This window comes from Pteropus vampyrus, unplaced genomic scaffold, assembly GCF_000151845.1.
Source record: "Pteropus vampyrus isolate Shadow unplaced genomic scaffold, Pvam_2.0 Scaffold24, whole genome shotgun sequence".
Taxonomy (NCBI): domain Eukaryota; kingdom Metazoa; phylum Chordata; class Mammalia; order Chiroptera; family Pteropodidae; genus Pteropus; species Pteropus vampyrus.
In genome coordinates, this window is record NW_011888805.1 from 4,221,409 (window position 1) to 4,236,214 (window position 14,806).

The following is a 14,806-nucleotide window of genomic DNA, read 5'->3' on the forward strand; positions in this document are numbered from 1 at the left end:
ATAAGAGACTCACTTCAGATCAAAAGACACACACAGACTGAAAGTAAATAGATGGTAGCAATTCTTATATTAGACAAAATAGACTTTAATACAGTCTATAACAAAAAACACAGACCGATATTTCATATACAATAGCCAAGATATGGAAGCAACCTCAGTGTCATAGGATAAAGGTATATAAGGGAATAGTACTTAGCCATAAAAAAAAAAAAATGAGATCTTGCCATTTGCGACAACATATAGACAAAGATAGACACTGAGGGTATTAGACTAAGTGAAATAAGTCAGACAAAGACAAATACTATATTATTTCACTTATATGTGGAATCTAAAAAAAAAAAAAAAAAACCCAAATAAATGAACAATCAAAACAAAACAAACAAACTCATAGGTACAGAGAACAAACTGATGGTTGCCAGATAGGATGGGGTTTAGAGGACTGGGTGAAAAAGATGAAGTAGGATTAAGAAATAGAAATTGGCAGTTACAAAATAGTCATAGGAATGTAAAGTACAACATAAGGAATATAGTCAATAATATTGTAATAACTATGTATGGTGTCAGGTGGGTACTCAATTTGTCAGGGGGACCACTTCATAAGTTATATAAATGTCTAATCATTATGCTGTATGCCTGAAACTAATATACTATTAAATATCAACTGTAATTGAAAAAAAATTTTTAAGATTTTTAACTTAAGGAGAAGACAAATCTATCTTCGACTTGTCAGTTAAAAAGTTACATAAAGTACTTATGACTAATTGTTACTCATACAATTCTTAATATTGAAGAAATAAAACTAAATACAAGTGACAGCAAATACCACAAGTTTATCCTAAAAATAAGCAAATTATCCTATTCACTGTGAATAAATGACTAAAACAAGATACTATTGGTAGCATACGCCAGCTGAGAATGGTTTTTCATACTATAAACAGTGACAAAGAATGCCGTCACTATGCACCATCCCCTCCAAAAAAAGTAGAGAAAACACTGGGATTTAAATTGGAAAGGTAAGATATTTAAGAGAAGTCTTATAAAAATACTTAAAAGAAACTCTGGACAAACAGAGAGCTGGTGGGAAAAAATGTAAGGCAGTAGAAAAAGCAAAATGGTGATGGCTTTGTAAACAGTTTAGAGTCGCTGAAGCAGACAAGCTTCCTGGCCACCTGAGGGGAAGAAGGATCCCTCCAGAGTTCTGTAACAGGCACAGCAATCAATCAATCAATCAATAAAGAGAGGAAGAAAGAAGGAAAATGGCTCATTCAGTAAAAACAAACCAACATTGTGAGACCAAAGTCCTCTTCTAATTCATCTGCTATAACAACCTTGTTGCTGTCTCATTTATTTTGAAATTGAAACATACTTTTTATAGGAATAGTTGACATTTCCCCTTGAGAAATATTAGACAAGGTAATATAATACATTCCATCTTATATTATGCCACGAATATTTATCAAGTACATAATTTGTATCAGGCACTGAAAGGTGCCCCAGGGCCAGAAAGGTAAATATTCACAATTTATGGAGGGGTGAAAGAATTAAAGTAACTGTGAGATTCACAATGAATTTATGGGGGAAAAGGCCATGGCAGATAAAGATAGAAAACAGTTCACCAGGGACTAGAAGAGGGGTGGGAAAGACTTTATAAAGAGGAGGTGACATTTTAGCAGCTGAGTAGGTATTTCACCTGGGGAGGAAAGGCCAAGAGGGAAAAAAATAACGTGAATGAAGGTAAGAAGCTAAGAAATGTCAGGATGTTTTAAAGAATATATATAGTACAGAATAGCTACAGATGGGCCCAGGGGCTATCATGGAAGAAGGGACGATGAAAGCAGGCTGCACCGTCCGCCCCAAGATAACATTCTCAGGAATGAGTTTTACATGCCATACAGATTGACCAGGTGCTTTTAAGCCAGAAAGCAAACTTGAAACAAAGATCTTGGCTGTGGTTGTTTTGTATGTTTATCTTTTGTTTGGTTTAATTTTGTTTTTAAGTAAAGTATTCTCAAATTATTTAGTGCCAGGCCAGGAGGTACATAGTAGCTGCTCAATAAATATTTTTGGAATGAATTTTGAGAAGATGAGTTAAAAGACATGGTAAAATGTAGTTTTAGTAAACGAATTACAAGGGAAGAATGGATTTGCATTCCTATGGGTTTCTCTAACTTTTGTTTTCTTGGTTCTCTCAAAAGAAATCCCAACTTAAAAGCAAATAATACAGTGAATCAGTAATTACTTAAAAGTAATAGTGTTAATACTTTAAGGAAGTAATGAGAATTGTGACAATGTTCACAAAAAAATAAACAAGGGAAAGCCATATTCATAGAGAGATAAAGAATATCAAATATCAAATAATAATTTCTGGTTAAATAATCCTTGAAAGTCTATGTGTGACTATTTTCAGTGAAAGTGGATGATGACACATAATTTATTTTAAAACTTACATTTTTCTGTAATTGCTGTCCTCACATCTGAACTGGAAGCTTTATTTTTCAAATTCTGAGCCAGTGTAAAAACATAATCGAGCTGAGGATGGCGTTGTTCTAAGTCAGCTTTTGTGATCTGTTTAAGAAGAAATGACTATTAATGCAATAGGCCACACAATAAAAACACTAATGAAGCAAAACTGATGTGCTGACATCAAAGTTGTTTTTCTCCTATAAAGGGAGGTGAGGCATTGGTGACATGGCAGAGAAAGTGAAGGACGTAGAGACACAGGTCCTATGTTCTAATCGCAGCTCTGATACTTACCATCTAATTCACCAGACAAGGCATTTCCTCTCTTTTTTTCTTCACGAAAAGAAATAATGAAATACTTACAGTTCAGTTACATCAAGTCTGAGGAGATTAAATAAAGAAAGTCCCTTTAAATACTAAAAATGGTCTGAAAACGTTAGCAGTGATTTCTGCAGATAACACCTTGCATATCTATCCTACTTCAGATAGGAACACAAACTAATGTCACCTACAGGATGGGGGTGAGGTATAACAAAAACACTAATTGGAATAGCAAACTAAATAACTTTAGACATGGAAAACTGCTGTTCTAGAGTTTATCTCAGTACAGGTAAAAATGGGAGAAAAGTTAATAACAGAAAAATAGTGTGATTTAAGTATAGAACTAACAAATAGTCATGAAGATTAGAAAATACAGTTTCCAATAGGTACAAATATGTTGTACCTATTGCAAAGATTTTCTCTCAGCTCTTCCTCTTTATGAATTCACTAATTTTGCAGACTTCAGTTACTCCTACAGTGTCAAATATGATTTCTAAATGGATTATTCACTTCTAATCCTGAATCCCAGAGTGTCATTTCAATGAATGCTGATCATTTCCTTCTAAATGGCATAAGAACCTCTCAACACAATACATCCAAAACTAAATCAATCAAACCCTTATCCGACATTTCATTTCTTCTATTCCTTATTTCCACTAATTGCAGCAGCAGCATCTTAGCCACTCAGAAAGGGCTCTTTTCCTTGTGTTAAACATCTCTTACACTATTCTCAGTCTTCCTACTAAAGTAGAGCACTGTTATCATCAGTCTCCAGCCACGATTTTGAAAAGAAAAAAGGGAAAAAGAGGCTTACCCATTGCTTCCAGAACGAAAGTACGAAGGGCTTTGTGTAGCCTACGAGCTCCTTCAAAGAATGAACTTGAGCTGCCTTTGCTACCTTACTTCCTACTACACTTCTTGATTGCACAAACGTTGACCCAACGTCCTTCACGCTCCCCTAACTCGTGTCTTCATTCACTCTGCTCCCTGTATCGGGAATGCCATTTACTTTATCCCTAGATGTCAAAATCCCATATAGTCTGCCTTCTATCATTCTGGAAGTACCTCCCTTCCTCATCCAGGCTCCCTTAAAGGTCACTTGTACCTGCCCTGTGGCTTTTAGTACACTCTGCTTTGCCACAGAGACTTGTCTACCGATATGCATTCTGTGCCTCCATTTCAGTTTGGGCATATTTGCAATTTGGGGGATAAATTCGGTACCTATCTCACAAGATTGTTAAAGAATTAAATGAATATACATAAATTACTTAGAAAAATACCCAGCACACATGAAGAGCTTAATGAAAGTTAACAATAACTGATCATTTTTGGTTCATTCCCAATTTCTACCTGGTATATTCTTTTTAGTATCCCTATATAACACACAGTCCAGAACCTAGCACACAGTGAATGTGGAAAAAGAATTTTACAAACTGGTGTTAGGTGGTATATGTATACTAATAAATTATAATCAGAAGAACTCACTTCCAACGTCAGCAATTAAACAAATAAGCTCATGAAACATAAGTTGAAAAGGTGCTTTAGGAAATTATCTTACATCACACTAGACATTAACTGTGACACTCACATTTACACTGATGTGGCTAGATTTACAATATCGATTTTAGATCTTCAAAAAGTACATTGTGTCTATGGCTCTACTGGTAAAGCATATCAGATCAAAAGAGTAAAAATGCAAGAAAAGCTTTACTCTTCAGAGCTAGCCTGGGATGGCTGTTTGTTTGACAGATAAAGAATTTTTAAAGATTATTCCCACAGAATTTAGGATAAACAAGGAGATCCAAACAGATGTTGTCACCCGTGCATTGTGGTGTTCCCACGACAAGCCTTTACACTGTGCACCTACTTTCATTCTAGAAACTGTCTTATTGATCTCTTCTATATCCCCGACGGTGACAATGTTTGACTTCAGCATCTGGTCGATCAATACCAGCCAGTCGGCTAGTTCTGTTATCGTTTTATCCAGATCAGCAGGAACTGAAATTTCCAAAGTACGAGGAGACTGAACAGGCATATCTGATGCGGATGATGCTAGCACCACCTTTTGGACGCCAGGATGAGCTGAAATTAAAATGTAGCCAAGTATTAATAAATCAACAGGATATTCTGATTGTGGTAGTATAACGGTGACATGTGTATGTATTTTAATAAAATTTAGTTTAAGTAAAAAAAAAAGGCAGATTTTTATTTTTTCATACTGAAATGGCAATGGTATTCCTGTAATATCTATGATTTTGGCAGCTGTGAAGCAAATTAAACACAGTCTCAGAACATTTTATGGCAGCAATAACTCAGAGGTAACACTGATATCAAGAGAAAATAAAATAGAAATACATTAACTGGGAAAATTAGGAGTGTTATTTTATTTTGTCAAGATGTTTATCTTAATAATAAAGCCAATTTATTCATAGTTTTCTCTTCTTTTTTACTTAATTTTAAAACATGAGCATTAGTCATTCTTAATGCACATCACTGTGAGTACCTATGGCAATAATCTACATATAAACCCACTAACTGTTAATTAACTCCTTTCCTACACCTGGATACTTACATTGCTTAAATTTTACTTAAAAAAATAACTTGCAAGGAAAATCTTTTTTGAGTAGAGTATTTTTCACATTTCTGATCACTACTTTGGGATAGATTTCCTAAAGTATAATGACTGGGTCAGAAAATATGAAAAAATTTAATGTATTTAATAGTTATTGCCAAATTGCTTTCCTTACACGTTGGAAATTTAGACTTGCAGGAGCAGCATGTGGAACTGTGAATCCTGCATCCACACAAACAATATTCTGTTTCAATGGATAAACACACAGCTTTCAGCGTTCCCTTTATTCAATGGTTTTTGGATTATCGGTGAGCTTAAATATTTATCATGTTGGTTAACCAAACATGGTATAATTTATAACTGTCTATGTTCTTTATCTGCTTCCTTATTAAAGTGTACGAACTCTTTTTATAGGAAAATGAACCCTTGCCAAATTGCTGAAAACACTGCTTGTATTTTAGGAGTTTTAATGTGTTTTTTTCTTTTTAACATTTAAATATTATCAAACTTGAGTGATCAAGTCCCTAAAACTGTCCTGGGAAATTATTAAAGATTCTTGACTTCTTCAAAGATTGGGTAAAGATTTTACTTCTGTTTTTTGTTTGTCTTTGTATGGTTTTGTTTTTAATGATGGACGGCTAGTTACTATTTTTCTTTAGTCTTAAACAAGACATAGTTGAATTAATTATTAGACCCATCTGGAACCCACTTTAACATATGATATATTAGATGAGGCTAAAATAATTTTCTACAAAACATAGTCAATTTGTAAATTCAGCACAATTTGAATTTAAAAAAATCCCAACAAGTTTGTGTGTACCTTAACAAAATCATATATTGAAATGTCGGATTTTAAAATTAATATAGGAAAAGACCGAGAACAGTCAACAGAGGGAGAGCAGGGCCAAGCGGTACCGAGAGCTGGCAAGGCAGTGGTAGCGACTCTGCTGCCGGAGCCTGCACCCTACCCCAGACAAGGAGAGGAGATCAATGATGAGAAAACCCCTTTCTCCATATCTAAGCGATCAGCATCTGTCAGTAAATAGCTTCCCTGGGATGGAAAACTCTCCTAAATCTCCTTCTCCCATCTGGTTCCAAGGATATTTAACCCTTTTGTTTTTAGTCATGATCAACATCTAATTACACATCCCTAAAACATGCTCGCATAACAGGTTATAGCTGATTTTCTTAAAAAAAACTGCATGTTCCTGAATTCCCCGCCTTGCCTCGTCCAGTCCCTTCAGCAGGTTCTGTTGAGACTCTGGTCCCTCTAGTCCCAGGAAAGGCAAAAAGTCTTATCTACCATGACTGCCTTGCACACATGGAGGAGTCAAATATGCCTTGGGTTTAAAGAAGACGTTCCTTTCAATAACTGAAAGGAGAATACCAGATCACAATGGCATAGTGTTTTTAAGTTTTTCTAATTCATACATGATGCTCATAATTATAATATTTTGCTATGTTTATTTAAAAAAAAAATCTATGAAAGAAAAAACTGTATCTTACCAGCAATTCTTGTCTGAGAAACAGAACAGGGCTCCTGGATGCGTTCCTTCAGCGCACTCGGCACTTCTCTGCATACCTACAGCATCAGGCCAAACAGAAAGAGAAGAGTACTACGTAAACAAAGACAGTCATACCTTAGAAAGAGGAAGTATTACTACTCCAAACGATAGCTCTGCTGTTTTTCTTCCTCCTCAGTGCCCAAGCTTCTGTCTCCACCTTCAGTGTCCACTTGTCTTGCCTGAGCCCCCACTCTCCTGGCGTTACCATCAAGAATACAACACAGTTCTTAGCTGCCCTGGCCCTTTGCTGTCACTGCCCTTCCCTTGATTTCTGTGAATATTCTGCACTCCCGACTTTACGCCCACCTCTCTGACTGAACTGTGTGTCCTTCACCAGCTCATTCTCCTCTGCCCATCTATTAAATGCCAACAACCTACAGGGTAGGATTTTTTTTGTTCTTTTTACTATTGACTTTGGCCTCTCTCCCTGGGTCCTGGTTTCTAATGGTATCGTTTACCATACAGAGCTTTAAGAGGCTAAGGACTCCCAAAAATATATCTTCAGTCTGGTTCTCTTTGTCAACTGGATATTCAAACATGTCCAAATCTGAATTCATCCTGTCTCCCTGACAACCCCTCACAAAGCTATTTAACAACTAAGTGATCTTTTCCAGATCAGTTATTCCGATCTTGATAATGCTTAGAGGAGTTACTTGATATCCTGATACCTAAGGATACTCATCCTTAAGATCACTCCATCCATCTCTATAGCTCAGCTATAGCATGCTTCCAAGATGTAACCTTCGCATGCTTAAAATCTATCAATAGCTGCACACCCTATTCAAGGTGGTAAACTGTTCTGAAGATGGAGCTCCAATTCCTTGTGAGGCATGGTGAGGCCTCTAGGATCTGGTCTCTGCAAGCATCTCTCACCCTTCTACTTTATTTTGAGCCATCCCAGGACCCATATACACTGTGCTCATTCTCTACCTCCTCTAGACCCTTTTTCACTTGTTCCTTCTATTCCCTAAGATGCCTTTTCCCCCACTCTCCACTGACCAATTCTTCTTCATCTTTTATAAATTAGCTTGGATACAATCGCCTCCAAAAAAAATCTTCCACGGTTAACCCCCAAAGCCAGATAAGTACCCTACCTTTATGTCCCCACAGATATCTCTATTTTATAATTACCATTTTACTTTTCTCATCACAATAAGTTCTTTGGGTTAGAAGGAGTGACATACTCTTTGCTATATTCCTAGTTTTTAAAATGGTGCCTGGCATAAAGTGAAAGTCCAATCAAAATCTTTCAAGTGAGTGAATGAATGAAATGAATGAAATGAAATATCCCAGAATGAATGAATGAATGAAATATCCCAGAGTAGTAGTTCCCAAAGTGTATTTGTTAAAATTCTCTGCACAATAAGCATTGCTTGGTCTTGGACATTCACAATTCACCTAGGTAGAGCAAAATCTATAGAGTCTAGAGTGAAAAAAAGCATTGCTTTAGCTAACATCGCGCTCCCAAAGTGTCCACCATGCCCTATTCTACACAATAACCAATGGCATCCTTTGTGTTAAATAAATACATGTGCTCCGACTGAATATGCACAAGCTAAGCCTAGCATCTTTGACACAGGGCCAACATGTCTGGAAAAGAGTGTAAGGGTGAGAGAGTAGAGATGAAGCCAGAGAGATAGCAGGAAGCCAGAATATGAAGGCCTATAAATCACAGTAAGGACTTTAGCCTGCATTCTGAGTGAGAAAGAAAACCATTAGTGGGCTTTTGCTCAGAGGAGTTACTTGATCGAAATTACATTAGCAAATACTTTGGCTGCTTTGTTGAGAAGAGACTGACAAAGGGCAAAGGAGGAAACAGGGTGACCAATGAAAAGGCCTTTGCAGTGATCAAAAACAGGTGTGATGGTGACTTGAAACACGTTAACGGAAATGGAGGTAGTGAGAAGCAATCGAATTTGTGAAGTTCTTTGAACCTATCAAAAGTTGAGAAAATTGTACAGGGAATACCCATGTGCCATATAGCATCTACAACTGTTAACATTTTGCTATGCTTCGTCATGTATCTAGCCATATACTCATTCATCAAATAAATATGTATTTTGAAGAAGCTGATGATGGTGACTCCAAGTTTGGGTTTTCTTTTTAATTGAGATATAAATCAAATATCATAAGATAGACTTCAGTATTCTGGGCCTACATGATAATAAGGATATAATTACTAGTAGCTGAGGCTGGAGAAGTATATTAATGCACAGGAGGGAGGTGGAGATCAGGAACTCAATTTTGTATGTTACTTTGAGATGCCTATTTTGACATCCAAATAGAGCTGCTGAGCGGGCAGATGCATAGGTAAGTCTAGAGCATGAAGAGAAGTCCAGGCCAGAGACACGGATGTGTGAATCATCAGTAACAGTGACTCATCAAGACAGTAATTCTCAATCAGCGAGGCTAGATCGATAAAGCATCTGCATCATTAGATATTCAATGTCAATTACCATTTTGAAAGGATTGAGGGAGGAGACAGTGACTGTTATGGGGCCCGTCCAAGCCAAGGGCACATACATATCAATTCAATGTCCCAGACAGACCTCATACTCCGATACAGTACGTGCCAAACCAAAATAAAGAGAAATCTAAGACTTTATCTGCCTTTAACTGTTTCAACTGCAAAAAAAAGTAATGGTCTGAGACAAAGGACCTTATCTTAGTCATATTTGAGGCCACATGCCATTGCATTCCACCTAGAATCTAATAAATGTATGTTGAATGAATAACATTGTTAAAAACAAACTTACATATATGGAAAGTGAAGTATAACATCAGGAAGTTATTTTAATGGCTTCATTCTCAGAGTATAATTATTGGCATTTTATTGCCTAATTCTAATATATATTCTTTATTTAATGTAATATACAATGCATAAATTTTGTAGGCCAAAAAAGTGCATGCAAAATAAAAAGCATTCTTTGAGAATATATGCTTCTGTCTATAACAGATGCAAAATAATTAATTATTATAAACATTAAGATTCATCAGTAAAATGTACCCATATTTAGATATTAAAAGTAAAACAGTTACATGATGCCACTTCTTTGACAACAAAATCAATAAACATGTGAAAAGTATCACAGTAATTCTTAATGCATACCTTATTCCATGTCGAATTTACAGTTCTTAAGCTTTCTGAAATTTTTTCTCTTTCATGTAAACTCAGACTTTTATCTGAAAGCATTTCCAATTCAGTTCTATTCAGCCATTTGAGTTTTTCAGCTTGTATGTCCATCTCCTGGGTTAAGTCCTAAAGGTGTCAGAAAGAGGTGTGGTTAGAAGGTTGTCATAGTGGATGAAGCTCAAGAACTGTATTAGAAAGTAACAGAGTTTTGAGAAAGTATTCTCACAAACGTGGCCTTTTAATTTCTTAAGTGGAAAATAAACTGCTAAGAAGCCTAAACACATGTTAACAAACTAACTGATATGAGAATGACCACCCGCCTTCAGTGTGCACTTGTGAGCATGTGCGTCCCACCCGCCACCCCATCTTTCAACAGGGTCCTATTATATCATATTTACATTGATGAGTTAATATTGTTTTTCCATAATGAAAACGAAGTCTGTGCTAATGAAAAGAAAAAAGAAAAAAGAAAGAAAGAGTAGGAGCACTTTATGCATCTATCTCTACCCATCCTAATGTGGTATCCCATCTTTTGCTCCCAATGCTTTACAAAAGGGATGTTCCAAGAAAACCATTGAAATTTTTAGTTAAAACAGGAACAGGTTTGTTAGATGGTTGTCATATTTTGAAAAGAAACTTAATAATTGTTTACCACATAATATTTTTCATCATTACTAATAATTTTCTTTCCTAAAATGCCTTATAACGCTCCTTTAGACAAGATCTCTTATCAAATTAGTAGGTATCATTTTAGGCATACTTTGAGGCATACTCGTGTGTGTATAGCCACAAACAAAATTTTTTTTTAATAAAAATATGAGCTCATTATGCTTACTGTTCTGCAACAAGTAATTTAATTCTTAACACAAAAAAATATAAAATGTACGAATATAAAAATGTATAGCTATTTGGGCATGTTTACATTTCTATGTATTTATGTATTTTTATGTACAGTATACATATACAACTATAAACAATTCGTGTTGGTTGCGGATTAACAAAATGTTTCATTAATACATCATAATGATAAACTTAGAGGGGTTACTCTCATATCATTTACAGTGTTGAGTTTTATACAATTCAATTTTTAGATAATAATCAGTAATTCTCTTCTAAATCTAAAAGCAAAAACTATACTTCACAGCAATATTATATTCTAAAATTATGAAGTCTGTTTAAAATATCCTAAAAACCTTAAGTCTGATATTGAAACCACATGATTTCTCACTTTTATGTAAGTAAAACCTTAGCTGTGAAGAAAAAAAAAATATAGCTGTTCTTTATAAAAACAAATAAATAAAGATATTCCTCTTTAAAGGTCACCACGTAGTCCACAAAGTACAAAGTTTCTTCCCCTTTCCTTCTTTTAATATTTTATCTTAATTTTAGTGTAAATGTTCATGCATCAAAAAGCATTGGCAAATATAGAGACAAACCACTTACTGTTAACTCTTTCAGATTTCCTTCCAGCTCAGTGGTTGGTCTCTTTTGCACGGCATTCTCGGCTTTTGTTAACCAACAGATAATATCATCTAATCTTTTTCTATATTCCATCACCTGCTTACTTTCTCCTTTTAGCCTAAAAGAATATATTATTTAAAAATATTGAGAAAAATTATCCAGTTAAGTAGATCGTTATAAATTTCCTTTGTATGTTTGGACTACATACACCACAAAGAAATAACTCCTAATAATTATTTGATGATGTGTTTTAAATGTGTTAATAGTCATGTATACATTCTGTAATACCAAAGATTATTAGATGATGTAAGAAAAATTCTTCCTTTGTTAAATTCAAAAACATTGAAACTAAAAAATGTCTTCTCTCATCATGAAAAATTATATAGAAACTTAGTAGAAAGTTTTTTAAAGCTAGATACCATTGTATGGCATAATGAACTTGAAAAACCATGAAAATGTCTGTATCTAAAACAACAAGGAAAAGCACATAATTCTCTTTGAGTATTCCTTGGAGATAGAAAGGCATCATTATATAATATATTATTAACATTAGGTGGCTACCGTTACTCTACTTTATTCATAGGAAAGAAACAATAAGAACAGGGCAATGGGAAATTTTTACAAGTATTAGAAAATACAAGAAAATACAAGAAAAATGAAAATTTGGTCAGTTTATTAAAGTAAGTATTATACTTGAATATAGCAGAGTTATAAAAAGAGATCTAGAGAATACAAAGCAAAAGTTTTAAAGGAAATAAGGACACAAATAGTCATATGAATATAAAAAAGGAACTACCTTAACTAGATCTTTTAAATGATATAAAAATAACATTTATAAATATATAAACCATCTGTCAGAAGATGAGAATATGATTGAACTCATATAACAAACAAGATTATGTATTTTTAAGACAGGGTTTGAAAGCTATTTAGAGCTTGGTAGTGGTATCATTCCCATAGCTCCTATGACTAGCTGTTGATTTAAAAACAGAATGCAGTTTTTAATGAATTACATTGTGTCATCTTTAATAAGAATTTACATTTCTTTGGCTATGACTTTGTCTTTTTAATTACAAAAAGGCCCAAATTATGCAATATATATAAATGTTAAACATATATTTAATCAGTAATATTTGAAAGTTATTTTAATGTTTAAAAAACTAATGAAAATCACCGTAAAATCACAAGTTTTCATTTTTAAGTATCTATTGGGAGAGACTATTGCTTCAAAATTTAAAAAATAAATAAATAAAGTGAGAGTACTAATTGTTAAGACTACCAATACCAAAACAGGTAATTTACCCTCTGTATCAAAGAGTATTTGTACTCTTATTTTTACTAAATACTATTATAGACCTTGTGTTTCCAAAAAAGAAGCTGGAATTTAAATTACCCATGTTTCATAATCATAAGTAATTTATTATTTTGAAAATACATCTATGAAGGAAATTAACATTATCGAGTAATTTCAGTAGGACATACTTGAGTCACAAAATTTTCATCTGAAAACTGGTTAAAGATAGCCTACATTTTTAAAAGTTACCCCTAAGAGTAAAAACAAGTTATAAATTAATGTTCAGCCAGTAGATAACAATTGCTCATTAGGGAATAACACCATAAGTTGCTGGACTGTGCAAGTATTTAACTACAGGTTCTCAATACAAAAACAGATGGAACCGTGTGCTATTTCTCTGTGACTCTGATAATTGTACACATGTAAGCTCTTCAAGTTCCAAGGTGGCCTCAATTTAAGATAAGTGACAATCTGAAGTGAAGTTAAACATGACTCTATGAAAACAAATATGACTTTAGTTAAAATATAAGATGCCAGAGAAGAGATTCATTACTCTTTTCTCTTCCAAAAAATGAGTAAAATATGTATTGGCTGCATCTTATTAGTTCTGGGAGCAATAATTACCACACTCCACAGAGATCCATTTGAAAATCTTTAGGAGAAGTCCTGCATTTATTGCTAAAACCACGCCAGCGGGTACATCTTTTTCCTTAAGAAGGCCAGGGAGATAAATCATTTTCAAGGTAGAAGGGTTCTGCATGCAAACTCATTAGCATGGCATAGAAGGTCCCAGGGGACCTCAGCTTCCAATCTTGGCGGAGGTCCCTGAGCCTTCCTCTCCATCGAACCTTTGCAGATCTCCCACCTGGCTCTACTATTTCATGAATCCCACCTTTATCTGTTCTACTTCTTCTCTCTACAAAGCACACCCTATAAGGAATTTATGGGAAATGGCTATAAATGCTCTGAACTGAGCTTCAGGATCCCTCCCCTGCGATGCCTCAATTCCATAGCCCATCACCCGCCTCTGTAACAGCACTGTATCTTCTTAACGATGTGTTTTAAATCACACCAGTTTTTCTTTAAATGTGTTCTTCTTAGTCCTTAGTCATATTTGTATCTCATGCTAAACACAAAGCTCGATAAATATTAATCAAATCAGTCAATCAATTATTGGCAAAATTCAGCAATGATACACTTGAAGAATAAGTTCTAGGTTAACTTACTATTATAAGAACTAGATATTTTGAATGTTCACTATGAATAGTTTGGGCATATGCTTTTTACAAACACGTTTATTTAACTGTCATGATACTCCTCTGAGAAGATATCACAGTTTTCATTTACAGAGGAGGAATCTTGGCCAGAGAGCTCTGCGATCTTCCCAAGTTAGTAAAGCACAGTATTTGAGAATGTAAGTTACCACCATCACAAACTTTCTGTGAGATTTCGGACAAGTTACTTAACCTCTCCTCTCTGAGCCTCAGTTTCCGGAGCAGTGTAATGGGCCTGGGGGTCCCCTCAGAGGGTAGCTGTAAGGACTAAATGAGGCAGTGTGTGCAGGGTGCCAAATACAGGACACATGGCAATCTCCTAACCAAAACACACAAACTATTGTTTGCCTCTTACCAAACAAAACACACAAAATAATAGATGATATTATTTTATAAAAAGCAGCCGAAGGCCAAATATTCATACTTGTATATTTTATGCTACATTATAGTATAGGCATACATCATTTTATTGGGCTTCACTTTATTGCATTTCGCAGCTATTATTGCATTTTCTTACAAATTGAATATAAGACCCTTCCTTTGCCAGCAAAAAGATTACAACTTATTGAAGGCTTGGATGATGGTTAGCATTTTTAGCAATAAAGTATTTTTAATTAAGGTATGTAAATTGTTTTTTTTTTTTTTTAGACATATGCTATTGCACTTAACAGATTACAATATGGTATAAATGTAACTTCTATAAGCACTGGGAAAAAATTGTGATTC

The 14,806-nt window shown here is 34.7% G+C and overlaps 1 protein-coding gene across 1 annotated transcript in view; it reads right to left on the reverse strand.

Moving 5' to 3' along the window:
* Nucleotides 1-14,806, reverse strand: part of UTRN (utrophin) — a 472,032-nt gene that overhangs the window by 252,206 nt on the left and 205,020 nt on the right. The window contains exons 43-47 of the mRNA XM_023528331.1: nucleotides 11,495-11,630; nucleotides 10,028-10,177; nucleotides 6,860-6,935; nucleotides 4,649-4,863; nucleotides 2,448-2,565 (exon numbers count right to left, since the gene is read on the reverse strand). Coding sequence (XP_023384099.1) covers nucleotides 2,448-2,565; nucleotides 4,649-4,863; nucleotides 6,860-6,935; nucleotides 10,028-10,177; nucleotides 11,495-11,630 — 695 coding nt within the window. The remainder of the gene's footprint in view (nucleotides 1-2,447; nucleotides 2,566-4,648; nucleotides 4,864-6,859; nucleotides 6,936-10,027; nucleotides 10,178-11,494; nucleotides 11,631-14,806) is intronic.